The sequence below is a fragment of the Aspergillus piperis genome (genome assembly GCF_003184755.1).
Source record: "Aspergillus piperis CBS 112811 unplaced genomic scaffold BO85scaffold_2, whole genome shotgun sequence".
Classification (NCBI taxonomy): Eukaryota; Fungi; Ascomycota; class Eurotiomycetes; order Eurotiales; family Aspergillaceae; genus Aspergillus; species Aspergillus piperis.
Window position 1 is genome coordinate 965815 of NW_020291592.1, and position 25319 is coordinate 991133.

The 25319-nt window shown below is 49.1% G+C and overlaps 14 protein-coding genes across 14 annotated transcripts; 7 read left to right on the plus strand and 7 right to left on the minus strand.

Moving 5' to 3' along the window:
* Positions 1-26: 26 nt before the first annotated feature.
* On the plus strand, positions 27-1064 carry BO85DRAFT_445187 (DUF1761 domain-containing protein). Its single transcript, XM_025659200.1, has 3 exons — positions 27-381; positions 464-768; positions 848-1064. Exons 1-3 carry the CDS (start codon positions 366-368, stop codon positions 989-991), a joined length of 465 nt encoding a protein of 154 aa, XP_025519714.1. The 5' UTR covers positions 27-365; the 3' UTR covers positions 992-1064.
* Positions 1065-1530: 466 nt separating this feature from the next.
* BO85DRAFT_445188 (putative NADH-ubiquinone oxidoreductase 21 kDa subunit) lies at positions 1531-2429 on the minus strand. Its single transcript, XM_025659201.1, has 4 exons — positions 2378-2429; positions 2235-2304; positions 1672-2168; positions 1531-1618 (listed from the first exon to the last, which is right to left on the minus strand). The coding sequence occupies exons 2-4, from the start codon at positions 2292-2294 to the stop codon at positions 1594-1596; spliced, it is 582 nt and encodes a 193-aa protein (XP_025519715.1). The 5' UTR covers positions 2295-2304; positions 2378-2429; the 3' UTR covers positions 1531-1593.
* A 471-nt stretch (positions 2430-2900) lies between these two features.
* On the minus strand, positions 2901-3714 carry BO85DRAFT_434447 (thioredoxin peroxidase DOT5; the record flags this gene model as incomplete). The annotated part of the gene is made up of 2 exons (XM_025658466.1): positions 2901-3265; positions 3438-3714. 2 exons carry the CDS (start codon positions 3712-3714, stop codon positions 2901-2903), a joined length of 642 nt encoding a protein of 213 aa, XP_025519716.1.
* A 1154-nt stretch (positions 3715-4868) lies between these two features.
* Positions 4869-5510, plus strand: BO85DRAFT_483823 (putative mitochondrial protein sorting (Msf1); the record flags this gene model as incomplete). The annotated part of the gene is made up of 2 exons (XM_025663187.1): positions 4869-5021; positions 5091-5510. The coding sequence occupies 2 exons, from the start codon at positions 4869-4871 to the stop codon at positions 5508-5510; spliced, it is 573 nt and encodes a 190-aa protein (XP_025519717.1).
* Positions 5511-6294: 784 nt separating this feature from the next.
* On the plus strand, positions 6295-8143 carry BO85DRAFT_516372 (ethanolamine-phosphate cytidylyltransferase). Its single transcript, XM_025664841.1, has 4 exons — positions 6295-6613; positions 6673-6790; positions 6841-7615; positions 7678-8143. The coding sequence occupies exons 1-4, from the start codon at positions 6490-6492 to the stop codon at positions 7993-7995; spliced, it is 1335 nt and encodes a 444-aa protein (XP_025519718.1). The 5' UTR covers positions 6295-6489; the 3' UTR covers positions 7996-8143.
* A 133-nt stretch (positions 8144-8276) lies between these two features.
* BO85DRAFT_445192 (monothiol glutaredoxin GRX5) lies at positions 8277-9236 on the minus strand. Its single transcript, XM_025659202.1, has 3 exons — positions 8967-9236; positions 8586-8865; positions 8277-8517 (listed from the first exon to the last, which is right to left on the minus strand). Exons 1-3 carry the CDS (start codon positions 8991-8993, stop codon positions 8366-8368), a joined length of 459 nt encoding a protein of 152 aa, XP_025519719.1. The 5' UTR covers positions 8994-9236; the 3' UTR covers positions 8277-8365.
* On the plus strand, positions 9224-10452 carry BO85DRAFT_388827 (putative flavoprotein). Its single transcript, XM_025656727.1, has one exon. It carries the CDS (start codon positions 9658-9660, stop codon positions 10366-10368), a length of 711 nt encoding a protein of 236 aa, XP_025519720.1. The 5' UTR covers positions 9224-9657; the 3' UTR covers positions 10369-10452.
* Positions 10453-10464: 12 nt separating this feature from the next.
* BO85DRAFT_516375 (putative para-hydroxybenzoate-polyprenyltransferase Coq2) lies at positions 10465-12051 on the minus strand (the record flags this gene model as incomplete). Its single annotated transcript, XM_025664842.1, has 1 exon — positions 10465-12051. The coding sequence occupies exon 1, from the start codon at positions 11711-11713 to the stop codon at positions 10466-10468; it is 1248 nt and encodes a 415-aa protein (XP_025519721.1). The 5' UTR covers positions 11714-12051.
* A 346-nt stretch (positions 12052-12397) lies between these two features.
* BO85DRAFT_117361 (putative JmjC domain protein) lies at positions 12398-15214 on the plus strand. Its single transcript, XM_025653880.1, has 3 exons — positions 12398-12507; positions 12564-12906; positions 12970-15214. The coding sequence occupies exons 2-3, from the start codon at positions 12639-12641 to the stop codon at positions 14973-14975; spliced, it is 2274 nt and encodes a 757-aa protein (XP_025519722.1). The 5' UTR covers positions 12398-12507; positions 12564-12638; the 3' UTR covers positions 14976-15214.
* BO85DRAFT_117343 (uncharacterized protein) lies at positions 15131-16220 on the minus strand. Its single transcript, XM_025653879.1, has 4 exons — positions 15999-16220; positions 15873-15934; positions 15461-15791; positions 15131-15380 (listed from the first exon to the last, which is right to left on the minus strand). The coding sequence occupies exons 1-4, from the start codon at positions 16084-16086 to the stop codon at positions 15286-15288; spliced, it is 576 nt and encodes a 191-aa protein (XP_025519723.1). The 5' UTR covers positions 16087-16220; the 3' UTR covers positions 15131-15285.
* BO85DRAFT_445197 (cytochrome c oxidase assembly factor 1 family protein) lies at positions 16162-17374 on the plus strand. Its single transcript, XM_025659203.1, has 2 exons — positions 16162-16871; positions 16940-17374. The coding sequence occupies exons 1-2, from the start codon at positions 16623-16625 to the stop codon at positions 17030-17032; spliced, it is 342 nt and encodes a 113-aa protein (XP_025519724.1). The 5' UTR covers positions 16162-16622; the 3' UTR covers positions 17033-17374.
* Positions 17375-17398: 24 nt separating this feature from the next.
* BO85DRAFT_362133 (mitochondrial 54S ribosomal protein uL3m) lies at positions 17399-18396 on the minus strand (the record flags this gene model as incomplete). The annotated part of the gene is made up of 2 exons (XM_025655612.1): positions 17399-17499; positions 17586-18396. The coding sequence occupies 2 exons, from the start codon at positions 18394-18396 to the stop codon at positions 17399-17401; spliced, it is 912 nt and encodes a 303-aa protein (XP_025519725.1).
* Positions 18397-19072: 676 nt separating this feature from the next.
* Positions 19073-20270, plus strand: BO85DRAFT_117407 (uncharacterized protein). The gene is made up of 2 exons (XM_025653881.1): positions 19073-19770; positions 19866-20270. The coding sequence occupies exons 1-2, from the start codon at positions 19194-19196 to the stop codon at positions 20015-20017; spliced, it is 729 nt and encodes a 242-aa protein (XP_025519726.1). The 5' UTR covers positions 19073-19193; the 3' UTR covers positions 20018-20270.
* A 281-nt stretch (positions 20271-20551) lies between these two features.
* On the minus strand, positions 20552-24321 carry phoC (putative cyclin dependent kinase inhibitor Pho81; the record flags this gene model as incomplete). The annotated part of the gene is made up of 10 exons (XM_025663188.1): positions 20552-20767; positions 20853-21022; positions 21091-23341; positions 23432-23449; positions 23516-23563; positions 23631-23771; positions 23831-23881; positions 23937-24059; positions 24165-24249; positions 24308-24321. 10 exons carry the CDS (start codon positions 24319-24321, stop codon positions 20552-20554), a joined length of 3117 nt encoding a protein of 1038 aa, XP_025519727.1.
* Between the last annotated feature and the right edge of the window lie 998 nt (positions 24322-25319).

A 25319-nucleotide genomic window follows, 5' to 3' on the forward strand; every position in this document is an offset into this window, starting at 1 on the left:
TGATTGCGGCAACCCTCCGCCAAGTACGTAATAATCCTGCACCCACTGAAATATTGTATGATGTCATGATAGAGCACTACCGTACAAAGTATGCTCAAGGTCGTCCTCCATCTTGCTGTGCTTCTCGTGTCTTTCGATCATAACGACGTCACTCCGTACCTCACCACGGATCGACTATGGACTTGTCCGGTGACGGTACTTAGGGGTTGAAAAGGCCAGCCTAGCCCAGCTCCATGCCATAAAACGAGGCTTACTTGCTCGAAAGAATCTACTTCCTACACTTCAATTCTCTCAACTTCGAAGCACCTTACTTGAATTATATCTTATCTCTACTACACCGAAGCCCCCAACTACCTATCTCCAAAATGACAACCTTGAACTGTGAGTGCTCGTCTGTCCTCGCAGTGCAAGCGACGACCCCTCCCCCTTAACTCCAACTCATGAATTAACATAATTGGCCTAGATCTCCCTTCAGTCAAGCCCTCCGCAATTGCGGCAGGTGCTCTTTTCACCCACACTGCTTCCCTCGGCATTCTCGCGCCCGTATTCGGCGATACCTATCATCGTGCCCAAGCAGCCAATTCCAAGGAAGAGTTCCTCAAATCTAAAGAGGCTGCCGGTGCAGTAGCAGCCTGGGGTACCTCCTTGGTTGGAAGCTCAGTCCAAACATACGGAGTAGCAGCTCTGATCAACGCCACGGGTACTTTGAGCTACAAGGGAGCGGCTTATCTTGGGAGCTTGATCTTCATGGCCAGCGCAGCCCCCGGTGTATGTTCTCCCCATCTTTTCCTTTTCCCACTGCCAACTCGCATTTCAGATATGCTAATCATGTGTTGCCTTTGTATAGGTTGTGAGCCAGGTCTTTGCCGAAAAGAGACCCCTTGACACTGTTGCCGTAGGTGCAGTCAGCAGGTTGTTTGAAACAGTGGGACTCAGCCTCTTCCTTACTTGGTGGGGTACCCGCACGAATCCATTTTCTAGCAGCTATTAAAGGTTCTATTGTTGCAATGTAATATTTGATAATGTCGTTTTTTTAAGTATCAGTTGATCATATATTCGGCAAATAGTCATTTTTATAGTCCACTAAAGTTAAAAGACTTGAGTATAGAGCGTGCGCCATGCAACTAAAACCCACAACCCCAAAAAAGCTTACACTGGCTCCTTTCAAGTTCTTGCTGTGTTTAGGTGTAGAGTGGATTTGCTAGACGCAATGCCTGCGATCCTGGGTGTGGAACTTGACTCTGTCACAGATATGCAACTTAAGGAGCCAAATGTGCTCTACACAGTGTACACAGTTCATTCGATTCTTGACCCATTGGCAGCAGAATGTAATTTGTAGGCTTGCGCCATTACCTGAGGAACGCGTTAGTCGTTTCCTTTGCTTGTCCCAATAAGTTTTGATGGGGTACAAAATCGACTATAGTTACTGTCAATTACATCTACAAGTACACCAAGTAATATCTACAACACCAGTAAATATTGAACACACAAAAGCACGAGGACAGACCGTCTAGTAATGGGAGGATGTAATAAAGGGAAAGTAAGTACAATTGCATTTATCTCAATATTGTACCCAATAGCTGCGTAGACAAGCTAAACGAAAGTGCGGCAGGGGTAGCTTATCAAAGGTGTTAGCTTGGTCTAGAGATAACGGGGATAAGTAGCACATACACACTGGGGTAGCCATGGTCATGGCCGAGCTGATATTTGCTACCAGCAGGGTTCAAGTTGCATGGCAGCGGAGGCAAACCATTAGCGCCCAGAACTTCCTTGATTCCATTCTTGTCCTTCTCAAACAGACCAGCAAGGCCGCGCTCTTCGGCCTGTTGCTTCACGGACACCAATTGTTTCTCTCCTGCCTCGCCGATCTGAAGGACATCATCCTTGGGGGCAGCTTGACTGCCTACACTGAGCAGGCCCACAGCATCCGCCTGACTGACCGCACTGAGCCGGGGGTAACTCCTCCGAACATCACGTTTCCAATAAGGGTTGTCAGCCAAGTCACCGGCCGGAACAGTAACCGGATCATCGTAGGATAGAGGAGGAAGAGCTCCAGGGGTCGGTAGACGATACTGAGCGTTCAACGGAACACCCGTGGAGCGAGTCGGGTCGACGGCAAGGAGGCGGCGAATGCGTTCCCATATCCCAGTGGACTGAACAGTGTATTTCTGATAAAGAATAAGTAAAATATTCTGTCCTGATGTAACACAGAGCAGCCAATGGCTATCTCCTACCTTATGAACGGCTATCACATTGGATGCGGACTTAGCCGCTTTCACGATGTCGCGAGCCATGATTTCTTTTCTGTCCAAGTAACGTATTAATGATTTAGGCGCAATTATGATAAGGGATTTTGCTATAGTGGGTGTTACTTTACCTGAGTACTATATCGGGAAGGAAATGGAAGACCTTCAAGGGTACGTCCTTCGCCGCACGGTCTCAAACGGAACCAGGCCTGCGGAATCGAGCCTCTACACACGGAACAACCTATTCTCCGACAGTCGCACACCCCCGATTGCCCAAGGTAACATTTGTGGTAGGTAGCAGTGGAAATGAAAGAGCCCTGTTATTTTCATGGAGAAAAAAAAACAACATTACTGTATACTAAATTGTCGGAGGGAATGCATTTACAGGCCACATATTATAAGAGGCTAAATTGCCTTGCTCAGGCGTGAGAAGCGGGCTACTATGGCCGATTACAGCTCGGGTTGGGGGATATTCTGGGGCATCAATCGCGAGGATGATTTGGAATTGCATATAGTGCTTATGCCAGACAAGGCATGTACCAACTGGAAACCTCAAGGCCTCTCAATATGTCTGTAACAAATGAATCAATCAGCTACCACGTTCAATGGGAGCAACCCCATTGTAGTGATATGCTGGTTACCCACTATCAATGACTAGTCATCCTTAGCTGGTGGACTCGCGTGGCGGGTTTCGTCTCCGGAGCTCGGTTTCTTCAATTCTGCAGCTAGATTACGTGCAGCATCAAGCGTTGCATCGGGGCCCCCGGGCTGTAGTATCAAAACTTTGCCCTCTTTATCAACAGCAAAGATTCCTCGAATTGTGCCTTTTGGCGACTTTTTAAGTCCAAGAGCTGCTATCAATGTAGCGGTGGGATTGCAGAGAAGAGGGTATGGCAACCTTTGTTTAGTCTTGAACGTAGTATTTGCCTTTGGTGAGTCCGCTGAAAGGCCGTAAATGGATAAACCACTTTCCGTGATAGAGTCATAGTTGTCACGGAACAAACAGGCTTGTTTGGTACCTTTTGATATATTAGCTTCTCTAGGATTGCTGCAGCGGATGATTGTATCAAAGGCCATAATCGCGAACGGGTGTATTCGATGACCACCATGCGTGTTTGTACCCGCACCAGATTATCCTCATGGCAGAGTGCAGGGGAAATTGGGGAGGTGGGAGTAGAGGGTTTTACGTACAGCCTGGGGTTGAAGCTCTAGGGTACGTGAACAGCACGACACCAGCTTCACTAGCATCGACGAGATCTTTCAGCGTGGTTTTTTGCCCTTCGTCAGTCTCAATATCACCACCGAAGTTGTCCAAGTCTAGTTTGTCGCCAACTTTTGGAGCCTTATCGTCGGAGATGGCCTTGGGGACATCCGGCTTTCGAGATACCGTGGATTCCTGAACTTTTTTGGCCTTGCGCTCTGCCGCAGGGGCTTGTGCTGGCGCCTTGCGCTTTCGTAGTTCGACCATATCTTGTGATTGAGAATCCAAGCGTTTGATGTTTTGTGTCAACGAAAACAAAACACAAAGAGTGGGGGAAGTAAAGAAAGTCTTTTGAAGATGCTTATCAACAGCTAAATAGTGGATCAGTTCATAGATAGTGGAGTGTAGGCCAAGACTAACAGGTGAAAACGACTATCACCCGAGAGAGCCACTGTAGTACGCATGGGAGATGTGTAATAATTGGCAGGGATTCTTGTACAGGGGTATGTAAAGAACTAGAAAGTGCGTGCTTTGCATATGTAACTGACTAATTAACGTATCTATCAACCATGAATTTCCCATCTCCCCGTCAATATGGGGTTCCCCCGAGTACACCAAAAGCACGTATGTGCCTTCTAAATGTCGACCACCACCTTTGATACTGTTTGACGAATGCTCGATATCAAAAGGCAAAGCTGGCTCTTATTGGATAATTCAAAGACATTTGATGATGCAGGAAACAAAGGGCCAGAGCATCATTCACACTGTCATATCTTGACCTCAATTATTTCAACTATCCTATAGTAAGAGTAATTGATCGGTAGCATAAGATGTTGTGATCTGGGGGATTGTTCGGATATACAAAGTAGTAGTCGGCATGAACCAACCTCGACCCTCTAACATAGTAGCGCCTGATGTCAGATGCACATAATAAGTAACTAACTACTAGTGGGTTCTCTGCGGAGTTGAAGGCGGTCTTTTGACCTTGACCGGGAGTCAGATTACTGTACCGGTAAATCCCGACCCTTGGCGCCACTGTTCTTGTCCAGGAGAAGAACGCGGAATCCGGGGCTAAAATTCTCAAATTTTCTACCAATCCTACCGCTATATTGCACAAGATTGGCGATCGCCACTCTCACTCACTGCGTCCGCCTTCACGACCACTCATGTGGAGTTCTCATTACTCATCTTGTAGTAGTTGATTATTTGCCGCATCCTGAACTCCTCGTAGTTATCGAATCCATAAGAACCTATCTCCGAAGCACCTATCGCCACAGACTTGGGTCTCGCTCCCGGTCTGGCTCGCTCTCTTTTTCTCCTTGGACGTGCATCTTTCTTGTTCTCGAAAGTGTTTCATAAGCATACGGCCACTCTTTGTCTATCACGATCCCAAGGGACGTTTCAGATTGCAGTCTATCGACATGAGAGTCTTTTCTTCGACGTGCACTTTCGATTATTCTTGGGAAGAAGTTTCGGCGGCAAACTGGCGCAAATATTGTCCCTGGAATGACAAGTCTACACATGTCGTGGCAGTAGACACCCTATCTCGGGCAGTCGATGCTGATACTGGAATTGTACGTATCATCGACCATCTTACTCTCATTCTTACCGTGCAACATTTGGCTGATTGTCTTGTTGGATAGCTGCGGACAGAGCGTCTGATTACATGTAATCAATCAGTGCCGCAATGGGTTCTTTCACTCTTTGGAGGCAGTGCTACGTCGCATGTTTACGAAGTGTCCTACGTCGATCCTGTCTCGAAGAAGGTCACGATGTGTTCGACCAACCTTACATGGTCTAACGTCTTGAACGTCAAGGAGACCGTTATCTATCAGCCGTCGCCGTCAAACCCTTCCTCAACTACCGATTTCAACCAAGAGGCGAAGATTACTGCGTTGTGCGGTGGATGGCAGAAAATAAAAAACAAGGTAGAAGAAGCTAGCGTGGAGAGATTCAGTCAGAACGCGAAGAAGGGCCGAGAAGGGTTTGAGGCTGTTCTTGAGATGAGTCGCCGAGTTTTCAGTGAACAACGTGAACTCGAGAGCACTAAGCTTCAATCCTAACCACAGTTGGGGCTTGTGGTCTTGGTCTATCTTTTCCGTCATACGTTTTTGAGCGTTTGCATTAACTGGCGTCTCTCTTTCCCGTCTTTTCGCCTTCATCCATATGTCTTAATCGAAGCGTTTGTTTTTCTATTCCCGATGGATCTTCCCTCTGCAGTTGGTCCGGACCGCATCTGCTTGTGATTGTCTTTCAAATGCCTTGCCTCAGCGCCTTTTGTTTCTGCTATCACGCGCCACTCATGAGACATGTACAACCAAAAGTTATAGACTCTTCTTTCGCTTTCATCACCTGTCTCTTGTTCCGACATCGTATTCATATACCATGATTACTATATATGCACCAGAATAGAGGAATGGGCATGTTGAATTAATTCGCTTTTTCGTTAACGCATTTGAGTAATGGCGTTGCCATTTAAACACCAGTGTGGTTTGCTCTCGATAATTCCAGAGCAAAATTTTTATGAAGGGGCTTCCCTGATCCCCTTTGTTGCTGCAATATGTAAATGGAACAATTCTCTTCCTAAATACTGTCTTTCAACCGGAACGCTCACTACGGCAGTACAGAGTCTAATTATTAGAATATCTAGTCAAGTCGCAGAACCATTCTAACACATGTAGTGGTCACACAAAATGGATGTTATATTATCTGACAGTTTGTAGCAGAAGGTACATTTGAAGTATATGCAAAGCATAGAAAGTATAGGTACCATTAAAGGTACGTTAGGCGGAGACTGATAATGTATCGCCCCGTTCCGAATCCTACGATGTCATCCCGCCTCCTTCTCCGCATGCCACATTGCCCCTCTTCAGCCCGCCTAGTCGGGTTAGGTAGGTGGACTCCCTAAGTCGTTTCACGGTCTCAACCCGTCGACAGCTTACCCGAACGCTTCAATACAAGCATAAGGTAATAGGGTACCCATCAAAACTCTGGCAATTGCTTCTTGTTTATGTTCCCTCCATACGAAGTTGCTCTACAACAATGAGCGCCACTCCTGAAGACATGATCCCCGCGCCAGGAGAGTGGCCCGTGGACCCCCAAGATGATGTACCCATTTCGGACAATCGCATTTGGGTAGACGGATGCTTTGACTTTAGCCATCATGGTATGACACCTTTTGCTCGTACCTTACACAGCACCTTCACAAGGCTGAGTTTTGTATAGGCCATGCGGGCGCTATGCTCCAGGCTCGCCAATTGGGAGACGAGCTTTATGTCGGTGTTCACTCTGACGAAGCAATCCTCGAGAATAAGGGGCCGACAGTTATGACACTGGATGAACGGTTAGTTTGCCTATATAAAGCAGCCCATTGGCCTTCTGACCCAAGTCTAGAGTAGCTGCAGTGGAAGCATGTCGCTGGGTGACTCGCTGCGTTCCCTCTGCTCCTTACGTGACATTTTTACCTTGGGTTTCGCACTACGGCTGCAAATATGTCGTCCATGGCGATGATATCACTTCCGACAGCAATGGGGAGGACTGCTACCGGTTTGTTAAAGCTGCAGGGCGCTTTCGTGTGGTCAAGAGAACGCCGGGAATATCCACGACAGACCTTGTTGGGCGAATGCTTTTGTGTACGAAAAACCATTTCGTCAAAAGCGTAAAAGATACCCTCAACGGGGAAGAAGGATCTGGAAGTCTGGAAGAGCGCAAGCATTCGGCCAATAGTCTTATGCAAAGGATTCGTGATTATGCCACTGACGAGACTGGTCTACAGCCTGGCCCGCAGGTTTGGATCTGGAACGGATCGAGTTCTGCGAAACTTGGGAACACAGTCGAGGAACCTGGAGCATTCGAGACAATTGTTAACGGAAAGTCGCCAAGGCCTGGACAGCGAATTATCTATGTCGATGGGGGATTTGACTTGTTCTCATCCGGGCACATCGAATTCCTTCGACAGGTCTTAACGCAGGAGGAATTGGAAGGCCACCGGCGTGGTTGGTATGACGAAGAGCAAAAAGTCAAGAGAGTCAAAGAATACGGAGAGGACTATGGCCCTGCCTATGTTGTTGCTGGCATACATGACGACGATGTCATAAACCACTGGAAAGGCCTCAACTACCCCATCATGAACATCTTTGAACGCGGGCTATGCGTTCTGCAGTGTCGCGTATGTAATTCGAAGTGTCTGGAATCTTTGAGTGAAGTATCAACCTGCTAACCAGAGTTTAGTATATACATGCTGTGATCTTTTCCTCGCCATTCTCCCCAAGTCAATCATACCTGGAGGCCATGCCACTAGGCGTTCCAGATGCAGTTTACCACGGTCCTACTACGTTCATACCCCTCACCTATGATCCTTATGTGGCACCCAAGCGGATGGGCATTTTCAAAGAGACATCTAGCCATACGTACCAGCATGTGAATGCCGGTGAGATCGTTGACAGGATATTGAAAAGTAGGGAAGCCTATGAAGAAAGGCAGCGCGCCAAACTCGAAAAGGGTGTTGTTGAGGAGTTGGCCAAGTCCAAAGAGTCAGCATCTGCCTAGATAGCAATGGTGTATAACAAAGCCGGGCAAAAGCGCCTCCATAGAACATGAAATGATATATAATATAGAAGACGGAGAATAAGGGAGGGACGCTCGGAGATAGCGAAGACCAAACCACTCTTATGCATTCCAAAAAGCCAAGCACATTAAGATTAACAGTATGAAGTTTGGACAATGCGTACGTCATGACAGAAGCATCTCTATCTCCCCATCCTCGATCGCACCAAAACGAAATGCAGACATTTGAGTCACAAGCACGAATACAACTACTGCTGACATAGTTCTTTCCTTCGAACAAAAAACGGTATGATAATTTGTAAATGTACAGTATGTGTTTCGAGGCAGCTGCGCTGTATCAACATTCCTAAAATTAGTCGGCCGCCACAAGGACCCCCTTCTCTTCGAGCAATTTAGCAAGTTCTCCATTCTGATGCATAGACATCAGAATATCGCAGCCACCGATGAACTCCTTCTCCAGATACAATTGCGGGATTGTGGGCCAGTCGGAATACTCCTTGATACCTGGGAGACCTAGTATTAGTTGTATTGAAATAAAGATTTGAGGACAAGAGTCCATCTGTAAAGCATACCCTGACGAAGTTCTGAATCTTCCAACACATTGAATGCAACAAACTTCTTCGGATCCACTCCCTGCAGTCCCAAAATTTGTATACTGGCTCGAGAGAAACCGCACTGCGGCGTCTCTGGCGTGCCCTTCATGAAAAGAACGACGGGTGCAGATGCGACAGCTTTGTCAATAGCTGACCGTGTCTCCGAAGACAGATACCGGGCATAGAGGGTAGAGGGCAGCTGAATGCCAGCGAATCTAGGTTGCAACACTTGAGGCTGTCGGAAAAGTGGCCGAAACGCCTAATAAAAATTTATCGTAAACTTAGCTATCTCCATGAGAACGAAGGAGCAGTATGCATAATAGCTGGGAGATCAGCAAAGTAGGGGTGCGCAATACGTACCGACGAGGCCAAAGTCCTAGATAACATGATGAATTATTAGTTTGTGAGAATATGGAAACGTGAAATAATTGCCGCTGAAGTCAAGCTCTGCTTGTCTATATGCACCGTAGTCCGAGGATTTAGTTAGCACATGCGGAGAACTTGGCTACACATGCTCACTAAGCAACCACTGTAGTTGTTGACATTAATAAGGAACAGTTCCCACTCCCAGTCATGTGATCCAGACTTCTTTTTGCTTGATAATTCTCCCAGTGAGCAGGTAGCTATGCATTTGGCAAGAGTGTACGACTAGTAAACCTCGTCTACAGAAGCAAATTATATTAAATAATAGCTGCTACTCGAATTACCAGGAGCGGTAAAACAGGACATCTAATCAAGGTAGCTGACGGCTCCCCATTAATCTTGGAGCAAGATATCGACTTCAAATTGAAAGTGGACAGTCAAAGGGAGAATTGTCCCATGATCGGTATTGAGAGTGTTGTGTAAATTATCTTCACGTGGCAGACTGTGAAGGTCTTGAATCCTACCGGAAAGTGTTAGCAGAGTAATCGATAAACAGGTTACTCCTCCAAAACACCCCGCGTGTGCTCTCGCAAACACCCCGCAACTCCAAATTATTTCACCCCGCATATCGAGATTTGCAGTCATCATATCATTTGCCCAATCCGGCCATTATCTGCCCAAGAGCCCCATGGACTCCTCACCAGCTCCGTTCAAAGCCCAACACCACATGGGTGACAATAAAATCCATGTACTCCTTGCAGCCAGTGGTTCGGTTGCAACGATTAAACTTCCCAATATCGCGGAAGCCCTTGGCCGCCATTCGAATATTTCTATCCGCATAATCGTTACAAAATCAGCGGCAGAATTTCTAAAGGGACAGAGTCACGAGCAACCATTGCTCGAAAAACTCCTCGAACTACCTGGCGTGGATGCTATTTACCGAGACGAGGATGAGTGGAGGCACTCTTGGACTCGTGGCGAGTCAATCCTACATATAGAGCTCAGAAAATGGGCACATATCCTACTCATCGCGCCTTTATCCGCCAACACCATGGCCAAAATGACCATGGGAATTTCAGATAACCTTCTTCTCTCTGTTTTGCGAGCATGGGACACGACGGGAACGGTGGACGCCAATTTCAAGGAAAAGAAGCCCATTGTGTTTGTCGCCCCCGCCATGAATACAGCAATGTGGTTTCATCCGATCACTGCCAAGCAACTGGCTATACTGAATGATGAATGGGGCGTAAACTCTCGCAACGAGGGCTGGGTATCTGTACTTAACCCGGTAGACAAATCTCTTGCTTGCGGCGATACAGGAACCGGGGGTATGATGGAATGGAAGACCATAGTCGATAAGGTGGAGCAGTATTTAGGTATTGGCAAGGACGATAAATAAAGAGGTTAGCTAGAGCTTCAGGACCTGAAAAGAAGAACGTAGGGTGTTTGTTTTTTTTTTTTTTTTTTTTTTTTTTTTTTTTTTTTTTTTTTTTTTATCAGCTCTCCAGGGAAACCGGCTCTTCGTCCGGATCATAAAACCCAGTGGTTTTCGCGACATAGTCAAGGAACATTCCCAGGGTAATGCCTCCACCGGTGAGCAAGCAACCATTCTTAAACCACCACCAGCAATTCTGTACGTTTTTTAACTGAACTTTCCAGATCATGAGACCGAGGGTGACAGCTGCACTGCCACAACTGCCGATGAAGAAGATAGGCCCGCTTCCTGCTGCTACACCTGCAGCGGCGAGTAACGGCACCTGGACGGCGGCGAGAGCTGAAAGCACAGCCTTTGTGTTCTTTTCATGACGAAGGGCAATAGACTTAATGCCAGCCGCAACGTCATCTTTAATGTCCATATGCGCATATATCATGTCATACAGAACCGTCCAGGTTACACAACTAGCGTAAAGCGCAGCAGCAGTTTCCAGTGCGGCGGCATTATGGAGGAGATCGATACCCAGCGCAGGGAAGCCCATAATCGCACCCCATGAGAACGTAAGGCCCAACACAGCTTGGGGATAATAAGTAACGCGTTTAGCAAGCGGATACGTGGTCACCAAAAGAAGACTAGGTATACCGTACCAAAGGCATTGATACGGAAATTGAAGAAGAACACCAAGTCCTGCCAGTAACTGGGTACCTGTAAACAGCACCGCTTTACCAGGAGGGATTGCTCCTCTTGCGATTGGGCGGAATTTCGTGCGTTCGACATGCGGATCTAAGTTTCTATCCCATAGATCATTGATTGCACATCCGGCACCGCGCATTATCAAGGCCCCAGCAAAGAAAAGACCGGTAGTTCCAATAACATCCCAGGCTGAGACGGACGGCGCAATGGACGCGGCAAGTAGAGTTGAGTATGCGCAGGGGAAGAAAAGGTAGTATGTACCTGTCGGTTTATCGAGGCGTAGCAGCTCAGCGTACGGTATCCATGACTGAGGCAAATAAGAGATAAGGCCCTTGTTTGGTGGCGTATAGCTTGTCACTGAGGCCTGGCTTGTTGTACTGTGTGCCTGGCTTAGTATCAAGGCCGAGCGACGGGGATGGCGGTTGTGGGTTGTAATGTTCGATTTCTGGCAGATTGACTGAATGCTGTTGGTCGCCGTATAACCATATCTTCTGGACGACGATAAGGAAACTGGACAACGGTGTCCCTGTACAGAGGTGAATCGGTATATGTAAGTGCTCCTTTCCCTAGGATAGCGACATAGTCGTGCATGCCGGCCGGCATACAAGTAACTCATAATGAACCGAATGAGGATGTAGAGATAATGATGCGTAGCAATTGGCCTCCTGTATGACTAGCACTTTCAGAATTATCCTACACGGAGACAACGAATCGATCTGGCACAGCGATTTGGCAGATGAAATCCGCACGCCAACCAGACTAGACGCTATCCGAGTCAATTGACGAGCAGATGAGAGGAATTGAAGCCAAAAGAAGCGTGAGGCGCAGCTACCACTAAGCAATTTCCATGCCAGGAGCAGGAGCTTCCTGAGATTCACTCTTCAGAAAATTGATTGGGAGAAAAAAAGGTTCTTGATGAGCGAAATTTAAGGTACGGATATTGGCGGCCGGAGGTGTTCTTGAGCCTTTTTCGGCGGTGGTTCCATGCGTTCCTGGGCCCGGCGGACGGGACCCACATGCCACAATCGCCGATGCAGCTGCAGCGAGAGTGAATCGAGACAATCAACAACTGCGCAGGGTCTATGGGTGTTGAACACTCTCTTTACTTCCATCATTTGGGAATCGGGGTATAGCTTGCACAGAAAGCAACTGCTGTTTCCGTCTCAAACTCGTGGTGTTGCTCGTCTGTTGCTCGCTATTGTCATGACCGCGCGATATGTGTATGTGGGCATTTGATCAAGTTCGCCCTGCCGGCCACTTCTTTGAAGCGCGTTGATATCGGCTCTACGCATCTGATCACCTTTTCTGGGCGATATTCATGAATCATTCTGGTGTACGTACGCTCCGACATCTTTCATGAATTCCAAAAGAACACAACCTCGGCGCAGTGGTCCATCCGGTAGCTTGAAAGTATGCTCTACTGCGGGGAAAAAGAATTGTTGGCTTTATCTAATATCGCGAAATAGGGTGATTGATACATTTGAAGGCGAAAGTACTGGAGCTATAGCCATTTGTACCGACCTTGTTGAACCCCCTTCAGGATGCCCGCCCAGCGACCCCGAGCGGCTTTTGAGCCACTTTCTCCAGACTTGGACCTCACAGCACTCGTGAACTCGACACCAAACTTCGAGGAAGTTGCCAGGATTCACTGCGATATGATTGATGAGAATGGGCTGGAGATATTCGAGAAGCTTGTGTTGCTCCATGTGGTTCGGGGTGGAAAGCCTTTGGTAGTCGAGGGCTTCAACCACCGGCTCAATAACTCGATCTTCTCGGAGAAATGGCTAAGAACTCACTATTCATCGAAAAGTGAGTGATGTATCCCTCATCTATGCTGTCTTGCTTGTCTAACCCAGAGCTTCTACGACACAGCGGAATGTGCTCGGAATTTGACCACAAAAACTGATTTACCTCTTACTATTGGACATTACCTGAAAAACTTGCCCCTTCTAGCAAATCAGTGGACTTCCTATAACTACAAAGATCCTGACCGCCAGAGGATCTACCTCAAAGACATTGACTGTCCTCATCAATGGCGCGAGCAATTAAAAAAAATAATCCCCCCCGGATTGTTCTACTTGAACCAGTTTCAGGAAAGCTTTGACGGCCCGGGAGCGAAGAGAAGTACATCTTCCAACAAAAATAAAAAGTCTACGGGCTCAAATAACCCGATAGCCAGACCTGGGGATCTTATGAGTTGCCTCCCTCCAAGCATGCGTGCAGAAAACCTGATGTGCTACATCGGCCACGAGGGTACCTATACACCAGCTCATCAGGAAATGTGTGCTAGCTTGGGCCAGAATATCATGGTGGAGGCGTCGGATGGTTCCACTGAATATGGCAAAGAAACGAAGCCGGGGTCGTCTATTTGGTTTATGACCGAGAGCAAAGATCGCCGTGTAGTCTCGGAATATTGGATGTCAACACTAGGACATGATATCGATATTGAGGATCATTTTGCGCAGATAAATGCGTGGAAGGCAGCGCCCTTCAAAACTTATGTTGTCGAGCAACGACCGGGCGACTTCATCCTCGTACCCCCCCTAGCAGCACACCAAGTGTGGAATCGAGGAACACGGACAATGAAAGTCGCTTGGAATCGTACAACTCCGGAAACCCTGGAGAAAGCGCTCACTGAGGCTCTTCCTCACGCCAGGATGGTTTGCCGAGACGAACAGTACAAGAACAAGGCGATAGTGTTCTATTCATTGGAGCATTACTCGGCCATCCTCCGCAAGGCAGATACAGTTGACAGTGGTGATTCAACAGTTAAGCAAATAATCAAAGATTTCGAGCACCTTTTCGGCCTCTTCACTGACATCATCTTGTCCGAGAGCTTTTCGGACCAACTACCCGAAGAGGATGTTGAATATGTTGCCTTTGACAGCAACATTACATGTTCATACTGCCGGGGTAATATTTTCAACAGGTTCCTAACTTGCCCGTCTTGTGTGGGACCAACAAATACAGACGAAGAAGACACTTATGATATTTGCATGGAATGCTATGCGATGGGCAGGAGCTGTGCTTGCATAGCTAAGCTCAAATGGGTTGAGCAGTTCCCTTGGGATGAGCTTCAAGCCAAATACGAGACCTGGAGGCTGCAGATACTCGACATCAACTCTCAATCACGAGACACATTAGTGAGTCTCCCAGCGCAGAGGAGCCGGCTGGAGAAGAGAACACTTGCAGAGGTTTGCCAGTTGGAACTCAGACGGCGGCCGTGGGTCGACATAAGTAAGCCGACTGTTCAGTCAGAACGGCTTGAAGAGCTGGAAAGTGATTCGGAGCGACTTAATTCCGCGCGCAAACGGAGGAAAACTCGTCGAGTTGACACATTTCAGCAGACTGGAAATTGCCATATCTGCAGGTATGCCGAGCCAAGGTGGAAGCTTGCCTCGTGTTCTAGCTGCCGGACGAACTACTGTTATGGCAGCTTGTTTAGGGCTTTCAATATAAAGCCGCAGGAGACGATGGAAGCATTCGAGTGGAAGTGCCCAAAGTGCCGCAAGATTTGTAGTTGTGCTGCATGTCGTCGCGATCCCACGATGACGCCCTTTGAGCCGACATGCACATTATTGGGCCACGACACCCGAAAGATAGCCGACCCTCGAAGCGTGGAGAGCTTAGTGGATTTCCGACAATCCAACCTCAGGTGGTTGAAGAAGGCCGGCGATGATGAGGTCAAACGGCTGAAAAAGCACCAGAAAGAAGCTGACGACAAGCGTAACCAGTCAATGGTCGAGCATAGCATTCAGCTCGAGGAGGTGCCTCCAGTAACAGAGTATGCGCCTGACTATGGTGATATACCGGTAGATCCGGCCCTGGAAAGGCTTGACAGCTCGTTTATAAGTGCACCTGACCACTCTGGCCCGTGACAAGCTTCAGGGCGCTGCAGCAGTGTCCTGTGTCGCTATAGCTCTATGCATGTGGGGCGTTATACTTCTTTTTCTCTTCATCTCATATTTCCGCATATAGCGAGCAGGCTTATCTTGGCATTGTATCAGCGGAAGAATTCAGGATCGAGCTTGATATCTTGCATTAGCCTCATCATTATGATTTGTAGACCCACTAACATGCTCGTTGAAATAGCGAACTCATGAGCATGTAACTGTCGCCCGTGTCCTGTCAAGTGGTTTCCCATAAAGCCGTGCTTGACCAAGGAAGACTTTATTATTGCAGCGTGCCCTATGCTCCTTTGTACTCATAGCGGAGGTTCTCAAGCGCTTTGAGGTCAACTGAGAGCATGACCTTGCGTGCGACTAATACAGCTGCAAACATTGCTATGTCATGTCAGTACTCGTCCGATCTTTTGCAAGACTCAAAACATCTAAGCAAAGCAAGGATGCCGCAGGTCACCTACCTCCTGGAACCAAGTAGGTAACCGGCTGGATCTCCAGCCAGGATTGCGTTGTGGGTTGCGAAGCGTAGACCAGGGCCAGAAGCACGCAGATCGCAGCATTGACAGGCAAGATGTATCGTCGGATGCTAGCCATAGCATGCGGTGTGATCATTGGTCTCTTGCCCTTAGGATCCGGGCGTTCAAGCGGAAGATACTTCATGATATAGGCCGTGACTAGTAGAGATAGGGCACCGAGCAAAGAGAGAAATCGTTCAGATAGGCTCGAGGAGCCCGACAGTATTGAAGCAATGAAAGCGAAGCTGGAAAATAGCGGGATGGCGGCAAAAACGACCTATGTAGATGTGTCGATTGGTCCTCAGCAAATGCTCTCTCACTCTCAGTCCGATGGTTTCATGATAGGAAATATATTTACACTATATTCAGAGTTCCGTTTCTCATTTAGTGCCTTCAGTTGCTCTATCACACGTTCCTGCTCTGTCGGACCGTCAGCAACGTCGTCTAGAATGGCTTCCTGCTTGGCTAATCTGTCAGTACATACCTTCTTCGTCTAGCTCCTCCCGACTGTGCTCGTCATCACCTGAATCATCAGGGTAGCGAAAAGCTCTGCGAAGCCTTGCCGTTGCCATCGCTGCAACAATACGTCTGCTATGAAGGTAGCAGAGAGAATCAAAGATTTGTTGATGACGTCGCTCAGGCCTAAAAGCACACGAGGTCCCTCTAGCTTGGGCGAGGGTTTGTCTCGTTTGCCAAGGGTACGGGCAGTACACCCCGTTTTAGATTACCATTCCCGCCTCAGGTTTCGGGCTTCCGAGCATTTAGCAACCACGCCCTACTACTACTGCCACTTTCCACGATACAATAAACGCACAGAGGTCACGCCGCCACACCGCAACAAGACCCACGGAAAACGTCGAAAGCCAATTGGACTTTTATACCTTTTCCAAAGATGCTCCTACGACTCGCAGAGAGGCGTATCGGCGCTTCTCGACTATGCGTAAATCATCGCAAAATGCTCCCTCCCCGGCGCAACTTGATCCCCGCACCACAAGCGAACTCGGGCCCTCTTATGGAAAGACGGGCGGACAGAGCTCTACCCAATGTTCAAAATGAGAGGCGATGGATACGAACCTTGCCTATCTTTGCTGTTGTCGTGGGGGCCGCTATGCTGGGTATCTTTAACTATCAGAAATCTTCCTCCAGTGTGGTTAACAGTACGCTGTATGCGCTGAGGACTTCCCCGCAGGCGAGGGAGATTCTGGGTGATGAGATCTACTTTGCTCAGAAGATCCCGTGGATTAGTGGAGAGATGAACCAGCTTCATGGTCGCATTGATATCTCGTTCTGGGTTAAGGGTACTAAGGCTCAGGGTAAAATGCGGTTCCGCAGTATTAGACCTGACCGGACTAGCTTTGTTCGTTTGCCTCATCACTTTTTATATTTGACCTGAAAACTCCTGGCTAATGTTCTTTTGTTGTATAGTTCCGCACGGAAGTATGGAGTTTGGAAACCGAGGACGGCACGGTTGTCCAGCTGCTTGACAAGGATACCGACCCATTCAACCAGACCAATTGATTGACTCGATTACTTGGCCCTCTTGTTTTGGGCTGTATACTCGCTTGTTACGTGGTGTTTGGAGATTTGTGCATGTAAATATATCATATCATTCATGTGCATTGGGCTAAGGCGTTCGGGCTTCGGAAAGCGTCTCACTCTCCCTTTCCCTCCATCATCCATCCCATTGGACAGATTTAGGTTGCTCGACTGGAGTGGAAGAGCTATATGAAAGCGCCGATCAGGCGGAAAAGAACCTATAGGAACCAACACTTTGGGAAAGGGATATCATTTATGTATCATATACAGACGCCGCTCTTAAAACAATACAGTGTAGTAGTACATTTCACAAAAGATCACAAGCAGAACAGAAAGCGCGCGTTAAATTTATTCAGAAGCCTCAGCCGTCGCAGGGGAAGCTTCCGGCCACGGCTTCTTGATGGCATCCTGTATCCGGACAACGCAGCCCTTGGGACCACTGACAGAACCTATATAGAAACCCGAAGTTAGCATCAACCGTGTCCATCTATAAGAAATCCACTTGAGAACAAGAGAGTAATCCGGGGTATCCTACCATTGACCACGACGATTCCATTCTCAGCATCCACCTTCAGGATCCTCAGATTCTGAACAGTGTTCTGCTCATTACCCATGTTACCCGCCATCTTCTTTCCAGGGTAAACACGAGAACCACCACCTTGACTAGGACCAGCGGAACCAAGCGAACGATGCGTCAAAGAAACACCGTGACTGCGATCCTGACCACCGAAACCATGTCTCTTCATAACACCCGCGAAGCCCTTACCCTTCGTATTAGACCTCGCATCAACGAACTGTCCCTCCTGGAACCAGTCCGCACTGACAGCCTGACCAACAGGCAAAAGCCCGCTCTCATCCTTAACCCGGAACTCATAGACATGGCGCTTAGGCGAGATGCCATTGGCAGTGAAATGGCCGAGCAGGGACTTAGTCAAGTTACTAGGACGCCTCCACCCAGCACCCAGCTGAACAGCATAGTATCCATGCTTCTCACGAGTCTTGTGCGATACGACCTCGACTCGATCGAGCTGCAGCACGGTGCAGGGAACACGTTTGCCGGTCTCCGGGTCATACAGGGCGGTCATGCCCTTCTTGAAGGTGATGGCACCGGTCCGCAGGGGGAGGGTGTTTGCCTTGCGCTCCAGGGCGGCGGTGGGTGTCGATTTCAGCACGGGCAAGTCATGGCCGACGTTGAAGCGCGAAGTCTCGGGGGGGTTCAAGGACCGGATACCGAAGGTGCGGACTGAGGTGATGGAGAATTGGCTGCCGCGGAGGGAAGAAGAAGTAGTCGGGATTTGAGACGCCCAGATTGTCGTCAGGGGAAGCTGGGAAAGCTTCCCGGGCATACGGGGAGGCATGGCGATTGGAGGTGATTGGGGGGGAGGGAGGTATAACTCTCTCACTCTCACTTCTTTTCTGCCGCTGAGATTTTTGGCAAGACGTGCGGAGACCCCGTCGAGGATGGGCCGGAGAGCCTCGAAGGCGGTGTGGTGTGTAGGTGCGCGAGAGCGCGGATTCTGGTTTGATGCCTGGGTATGATCCTCAGGCATTAATACATGCGGGTAAACATGGGTTTAGTTTACTTAGTACTGTATGAATGCTTATTTACCAGCGCGCAAGTAGATACGCAGAATTCTACACTAGATCGCTAACAGTGCTGCTTATATGGAGCCTTCATATTCCTGGACCGAGCCAATGCCGAAGATATGGCGACACTAGCACCACAAACTTCGAGCATGCGATTTTCGTGCAGTCGATTCCATGCTCCGATGCCAGTTGCCAATCGGGAACCGGACTCGCCGGCACGCCGATGGCGGCGCCGAAGTGTATAAAAAAAAGACGGGAGGGAAGCTGATCCTACGATCTGCTGCCGCAACGTCATCCCAAATCTCACTTGCATTCAGGCCTGCATTGCCGTCTCGGCTTCTTTTGCTTTCCAGACCGTCGCTATCCGCGAGTATATAAGAAGAGGAACTTCTTGGTGATTTTTCCCGGTCATCTTCCACCCCACGATTTGTCCGTTCTTTTCCGAAGACCCCTACCGGAGAAAGACTCACATCACATCCTCTTACAACAAAACTACGCCCCCCCTCTCAATTCGCTCGCATTCGGACAACCATCCATTCCTAAAAGCCCGAACAAAATGAGTTTACGACAGTCTCACCTATCGCGCCTGTTCTCTCAAGCGTCGAGAATCCTCCAAAATGCGCCACCCGCGTCCACAACAACATCCTCCCTATCCTCCTCCCCACTCCTAAGCCGGGCCTTCGGAATGCCCAGCAGACGCGCATTGAGCTTCCAGACCCGCGGGCCTTCCCAAATAAAATTCAGGAGCGGCCAGATGCAACAACCAGGGAACATCTTCCGGCGGTCGTTTTTCCGGTCTGCTCGGTCGAACAGCTCGGCGCAATCGGAGCAGCAAGCGCCCTCTCTTTCGCAGCGTCTTCGCACGCTGTCGAAGGAGTACGGATGGTCCGCGCTGTGGGTGTATCTGATTCTGTCGGCGGTGGATTTCCCGCTGTGCTTTATGGCTGTTCGGTTGGCTGGAGTGGAGCGGATTGGCCACTATGAGCATGTTATTTCGGAGTCGGTGAAGGGGGCTGTTCGGAAGGTGTGGCCCCCTTCGGAGGAGGAGGAGAAGGCTGCTGCTGCGTTGCAGAGGCAGGCAGAGCAGGAGGAGAAGGAGGCGGGCGAGGAGAAGGCTAATGGTGGTGAAGCTAGTAAGTGGCTTATGTTTTTTACCCCTTTGCTTTGGTTGCATCCGTAAGTATAAGAGATATACGTTGGCTAATCACTTTTCTTTATCGTTGGACAGGTCTTTGGACGCAGCTTGCCCTCGCTTATGCAGTTCACAAGAGTCTTATCTTCATTCGGGTTCCCCTGACGGCTGCGATCACTCCCAACGTTGTCAAGGTTCTGAGGGGCTGGGGCTGGGATATCGTCAAGGGTAGGCCGAAGGGCATGTAAGTGCCATTGGAGATGTGTTTGAATATGATGGTTGGGACGATTAATGCCGGAAATGGCTCTGCAAAGGGTCTTCAAAACAAGATATTATATTTATAGAGAGATGTACACTAGCTGTTACATATAATTTTGCAGGACAAGCGCGCGGTGTCCTTCTCCACTCAGAGATATTGAACCGGGTATTTCCGTCAATCATGATCGTCTAAGAACGACAGGGTACAAATGTTCGAGGAAAGATGAGACGGGACATTAAAGGATAGAGGACATCAGTCTAGAGTACCCAAAAACCACAGCATGTAGCAATATTGAGCCAAGCTTTATGAAAAAGTAATGGCACAAGTTCATCCAGGCATGCAGTGCAAGAAGTAACAAATGAACCGAGCCCCACATAAAGAAAAGACCTCACAGTGAAACAAGCATGTATGATTGACATGATTACAATGGTTCGGGATCCGTTGACGCCCGAGATACATATCGACGAAAAGGTCGTGAGAAAAACGTGGGATGTATGCGAAAGAGAAGACTCGAGATGGCGTATCACATGTCAATCATATCGTTGAATTTCAGGATGCCATTGGCTTTCATGACACCATTCACACCGTCTGGCATTCTGTATGCCCATTCAGCAACGCCCAATGGGCTTGCGACTTGCATGGCGTCTAGTTGGTCGGGTTGCTCAGAGTCATCGGATGTGTCCGCAACTAGCACGAGGCCAAGCTCCTTGATCGTCTCTACAAGCGCCGGTACAACATTCTATGGCATCAATTTGTTAGTTTCCGATCTTTAAGGCACAATGTTGTAGAATCTCAGTGTAGGAAGGAGACGAAACACGACATACCAATAAACTAGAACGGCATATCAAACCCATGAGATTGTTGCTTTGCGCTATCCGCGCCGATTCCTTAATGGACATAGAAGCTCGACCACTACTATCGACGTCTGGCAAAGACTTAACGTCACGGGCTAAGTCACGAATTTGGCCAAGATCATTGCAAAGCAGGACGGGATCTGAGATAGAAAGTGAACAGTTAGTGTATTGCTTCCAAGCGATACCTGGAAGGGCATGTATAACTCACAGTTCGGTTGCTTCCAGTTCAAAGCAATGCATATATTGGGGTTGTAGGAGGTAAAGACCACAGACCGCATGTAATCGGGGTTCTGATCACGCGAAATACGAGCGTGGTCAAACACTTCGGTAAGAATAGCATCGGCAAAGGTGTTGACATCCGCCAAAGACGTCATGTTCAACGCTCGCTCCTCGGCAGCAGAGGGGTAGAGGATCGACAGATTGATGCTGACACTGAGTGGTAGATGGTGGAACACGTCTCGCAATGAGAGGAATGATGAGGCCAGCAAGCGATGAGCCTGTGTCAAATCCTCCACCGCACGCGTTTGCAGGAACTGCAGCATCTCTGAATGATCGATGCCCCTTTCGGCGCCCATTGCTTGGAACTGGGCATAGGTAAGATGGCAAATGGGTATTTCGATGTTGTGATGGCCAATGGTGAAGTGAGGGTACAGAACCGGAACCCGATCCTTAGTGAGTTGCACGAAAAGCTGAACATGGTCGCCTGAAAGGCTTGAACCGGTGACTAGGCCGTTATGCTCAGGATCGATAGCACTTGTTGCCTTCCAATAAGTGGCAAAGTGTGTGATCTCCAGAGGATCTCCGTGGTACGGCTTGATAACCTGGAAACCAAACTGAAGCTGGCCGATTGAACGTAACCGAGGATCAAACAACGGCAATGTACATGTCCCGGTACTGGAATTCTCAGCTCTGAACACTGTTGGTAGGGCGACTGTTTTGGCGATAACCTTGGAGCCAAAAGTGGGGAAAATCTCGAAATCAACGGCGAATGATTCTAGGTTGTCCACATGGAATGAAATCATGCGTGAATCCTCTTGGATCGGAAGCATGATCGTCCGGGGAATCAAGTCAGAGAGCTTCGATGAGATGGTCAACCGAGCAGCAGGATGCCGCCCGGCCTGATCGAAGCAAATTGAACCAGACGCGCCAGTGTCAAATAATATCTGAACAAACACTTTCTTATCCAAGAAGTTATGACCGTAACGCCTCAAGGGTATGATAGGCGGCGGAAGAGACAGATCAGGGATACCGTCAGCGGTCTCCATATCACCGGTTTCTGTCGCATCGCTAATTTGCAGGTCAATGTTGTGGCTTGCTTCTGGCTGTCTCATACCGTTCATAATGTCGAATGGTGTCCGTGCGGGTCGTGAGTCGGTGCGGATAGACCAAAGCAAAAGCATGCATTCCAAATGTCCTTCCCAGGCTGCATAATACATCGCCGAGAGGCCCTTCTCATCAACAGCGCTGGCGTCGACACCTAGCTCCAGTAGGGTGCGCAAACAGCCCACACAGCCTTCGCTGGCAGCGTGGAAGAGCGGCGTCCATTGATACAACTTGTCACGCTGGTTCATGTCAGCCCCATATTGCTTGAGAAGTAGAAGTAGCTGCGGCGACTGCGAGGCTCGTGCTACCATGTGCTGAGGATAGAGGCCTTCCGCATCTGGGAGCAATCGTGCACGCCGCTGTAAAAGCATTTGAACTATCGAGAGCGATCCATGCTGGCAGGCAAGATTCAGCGGAATATGATCGGACTCGGAAGCGGGGTCAATACGGGCATTGTTGTGAAGTAGTTGCTCTGCACATGCTAGTTGATCTTTAACAATGCTGTGAATCAAAGGGGTGAAGTTATCATGATCCATCACGTCGACAGTATGAGGCCCTGCGGCCAGGAGATCCCGCACCATATCCACGCGTCCATGCATACAGGCGTAATGAAGAGGAATCCTGCCGTAAACATCTGTTCTGGAAACATCGACCCCGGCTTCCAGGCCAGCTTTGAAAACAAATTCACGACCAGAGATCGCTGCTTCGTGCAGACAGTTGCGCTCATTGATGTCATCTTCAGCTAAGAGGTTAACCAAACCGCTTTCCAAGAGTACCGCTAATACATCGTCGGAGAACTCGTTGATGGCGGCTAGGAAAGTGCGGGTTGCGCGAGCCTGTGCGTCGGGAGACGACTGCAACTTGGCGGTCCATTCGCGGAGCGTCTGCAGGTTCCCTGCCATTGCAGACTGTAGAATCTGCAGATCGAGATCTTCCTCATCCGTGCCAAAGGCCTGAACAGCCATAGCCCGATCCACCGGGCGCGCCGTATCAAAGTGGATGTTTTCGCCTTCTGCCCATGCTTCCAGTTCTAACCTGGCTGTCGTTGCTCGGTCGGACAAATCACGCAAGACATCACGATTGAAACACGGTTGTACTTCAACAGCGCGGTGCAGGTAGAGTTCCTTCATGCGAGACTATAGGAGACACATAGATAAGTAAATTGCCGCACGTTATCAAAGTGGGACGAACGAATCCACGACGCGCGGGGTATGGGTGACTCGGACCTTTGATGTTTTATCCCACTAACTGAACTGTTAGCCATGTCAAGATTAAGGAAGCTAACGGCTGCGTTGCTTTCTGTGACGAACCTTCTTTAGGATTTTCGACATCGCAGTCTCGTTGATCTCAACGAATTGCTTTTTCGTACAGTGACTGTCAGTATGCCTCCCTCGACGAAGCTTGCCGCACACCGAGCGAACTCACTTGTAACTTGTTCAGGTCTCCATCGAACTGCTGAAACCCTTCAAACAGGGCCACGAAATTGGCTGGTGCTTTTGAGCTGGTCACTGCCCGCGACTGGATAACTCGTTTCTTATCGACTAGCGTCTTCAGCCGTAACGAGAACTGTTCCTTGTCATCAGCCCATCACAGCTCTTGAAGGGGAGTTGCAAAGGAATGCAAACCTCGGCTTCTTTTTGCAAATAGAATGCATTGACTTTCTCGATCTCTCGCTCCTACACAAATCACCAATGAGCCCCAATTCATCCTGCACTTGGCAGACTTTCTTACCAGACGGAAAAAGAACACCTCCTTGTTCGCGCGAAGAGCAGCTTGCGCTTCGGGGACATTTTGGGGGACACCTGCGGCGCTCTGAGCGGGTATTGTTGGTGTCGCACTAAGTTGTTTGATAAGCTGTCATACGGGTCAGCTGTGGTGAGACATGGTGTATATCTGGTGGTCCAGGGAGACAAGAAAGGCGAGGTAGTGAACGCCCAAATAAGTGAGTGTGAGACCGACCTTCTTCAGAGCCTTATAATTCACGAAGCTGGCGGCATATTCGGGAAGATCAAGCTGTCTACGCTGGATCTGCTTGCCGAACTTCCTGTGATCCTGGTTGTTAGTGCCCCAATGGGAGACATGACGAGCTCAAATTCCATGACCGGTAAGCAGACATGGACTCACATCTTCGGAGGCTAGCTCTGCGCGAAGGCGAGAGAGCGATGTAACCGGACCCTTAATGCGCTGGTGCCCAGTTCAGGCAAAGGCTGAGGGGCCTAGGTACGAGGTTGAAGAAAGAGAGACAGTGGACAGCAGCAATGCCAGAATGAAAAGTGAAAGAAGAATGGCAGCGAGTGCGAATATGGGGTGAGGACGTCCGCCCCTCTCTTGAGCTCGGCCGGCGGGATGGAGGGAGGGCGAGAGAAGACAACGAGGGAAGACTGGACTAGTCTTGAGGGTGGGGCGTCAACAAGAAACCCAAGGGACGGGGAACGAAAGGCAAGGACACCCGTCAAAGTGACGATCGGCCTGATCCAGGTACCTTCAGACGTAGGTAGTGATATCTCGGGATATTGGTACCTCCGTCGCACTCGTCGTTCCTTCACTGAAGCAGCAGCGGCGGCGTCGGCGTCGGCGGTGACAGGGCAGGTGGACAGCAGACAAAGAGAAGGGATTGAGAGATGAACTATGGATGACTGGTCCAGTGGTAGGGTCTAGTATCACTATCTACTCCTTAGGTAGAGAGAGAGAGACCTCTTCGTTCTCTCACAACTAAAAAGGTATGCCGTGTTCACCCGGAAGGGCAGACCAATGCGGGGCACCTGACCCCGGCGGGGCACAATTGGAGGGGGCGTGGGAAAAAGAAGAGGGAGGGAGAGAGGGAGGGAGGGAGGGAGAGAAGGCAAAAGAGAGCAATAGAGAAGCTCAAGGTTCAGTAAATCCAAAGACACGCGGTAATGGGGGAACGCGCTTCGCTCATTAGATGCCAGAATAGGTAGGGTCAACGTCAAGTTACGTCGAAAAAAAGGAGTGGGGAGCTCTGGAGAGCTGCCTCCGGTCCAATCACCGCCCGGAATGTGCCCACGTTCCCTCTATCGCCGAACGACAACGCTTCAATTCGCGGGCTTCATGGCCAACGTGTTCTACAAAAAAGTACACTAACAATGAACTGAC

Bases quoted from the DNA above. Each gene is read 5' to 3' on its own strand.
- BO85DRAFT_445187 (XM_025659200.1), top strand. The intron at 769-847 runs GTATGTTCTCCC...GCCTTTGTATAG, and splicing joins TGGCCAGCGCAGCCCCCGGT to GTTGTGAGCCAGGTCTTTGC.
- BO85DRAFT_445188 (XM_025659201.1), bottom strand. From the start codon at position 2,294: ATGGCTCGCGACATCGTGAAAGCGGCTAAGTCCGCATCCAATGTGATA. The intron at 2,169-2,234 runs GTAGGAGATAGC...ATTCTTTATCAG, and splicing joins ATGTGATAGCCGTTCATAAG to AAATACACTGTTCAGTCCAC. The intron at 1,619-1,671 runs GTATGTGCTACT...ACCTTTGATAAG, and splicing joins GACCATGGCTACCCCAGTGT to CTACCCCTGCCGCACTTTCG.
- BO85DRAFT_516372 (XM_025664841.1), top strand. From the start codon at position 6,490: ATGAGCGCCACTCCTGAAGACATGATCCCCGCGCCAGGAGAGTGGCCC. The intron at 6,614-6,672 runs GTATGACACCTT...AGTTTTGTATAG, and splicing joins CTTTGACTTTAGCCATCATG to GCCATGCGGGCGCTATGCTC. The intron at 7,616-7,677 runs GTATGTAATTCG...ACCAGAGTTTAG, and splicing joins TATGCGTTCTGCAGTGTCGC to TATATACATGCTGTGATCTT.
- BO85DRAFT_445192 (XM_025659202.1), bottom strand. From the start codon at position 8,993: ATGTTATCTAGGACTTTGGCCTCGTCG. The intron at 8,866-8,966 runs GTACGTATTGCG...AATTTTTATTAG, and splicing joins CTAGGACTTTGGCCTCGTCG to GCGTTTCGGCCACTTTTCCG. The intron at 8,518-8,585 runs GTATGCTTTACA...TAGGTCTCCCAG, and splicing joins AGATTCAGAACTTCGTCAGG to GTATCAAGGAGTATTCCGAC.
- BO85DRAFT_388827 (XM_025656727.1), top strand. From the start codon at position 9,658: ATGGACTCCTCACCAGCTCCGTTCAAAGCCCAACACCACATGGGTGAC.
- BO85DRAFT_117361 (XM_025653880.1), top strand. From the start codon at position 12,639: ATGCCCGCCCAGCGACCCCGAGCGGCTTTTGAGCCACTTTCTCCAGAC. The intron at 12,907-12,969 runs GTGAGTGATGTA...TCTACGACACAG, and splicing joins AACTCACTATTCATCGAAAA to CGGAATGTGCTCGGAATTTG.
- BO85DRAFT_117343 (XM_025653879.1), bottom strand. From the start codon at position 16,086: ATGGCAACGGCAAGGCTTCGCAGAGCTTTTCGCTACCCTGATGATTCA. The intron at 15,935-15,998 runs GTATGTACTGAC...ACGGTCCGACAG, and splicing joins GGAGGAGCTAGACGAAGAAG to AGCAGGAACGTGTGATAGAG. The intron at 15,792-15,872 runs GTAAATATATTT...ACATCTACATAG, and splicing joins AACGGAACTCTGAATATAGT to GTCGTTTTTGCCGCCATCCC.
- BO85DRAFT_445197 (XM_025659203.1), top strand. From the start codon at position 16,623: ATGCTGGGTATCTTTAACTATCAGAAATCTTCCTCCAGTGTGGTTAAC. The intron at 16,872-16,939 runs GTTCGTTTGCCT...TTTGTTGTATAG, and splicing joins GACCTGACCGGACTAGCTTT to TTCCGCACGGAAGTATGGAG.
- BO85DRAFT_117407 (XM_025653881.1), top strand. From the start codon at position 19,194: ATGAGTTTACGACAGTCTCACCTATCGCGCCTGTTCTCTCAAGCGTCG. The intron at 19,771-19,865 runs GTAAGTGGCTTA...ATCGTTGGACAG, and splicing joins GGCTAATGGTGGTGAAGCTA to GTCTTTGGACGCAGCTTGCC.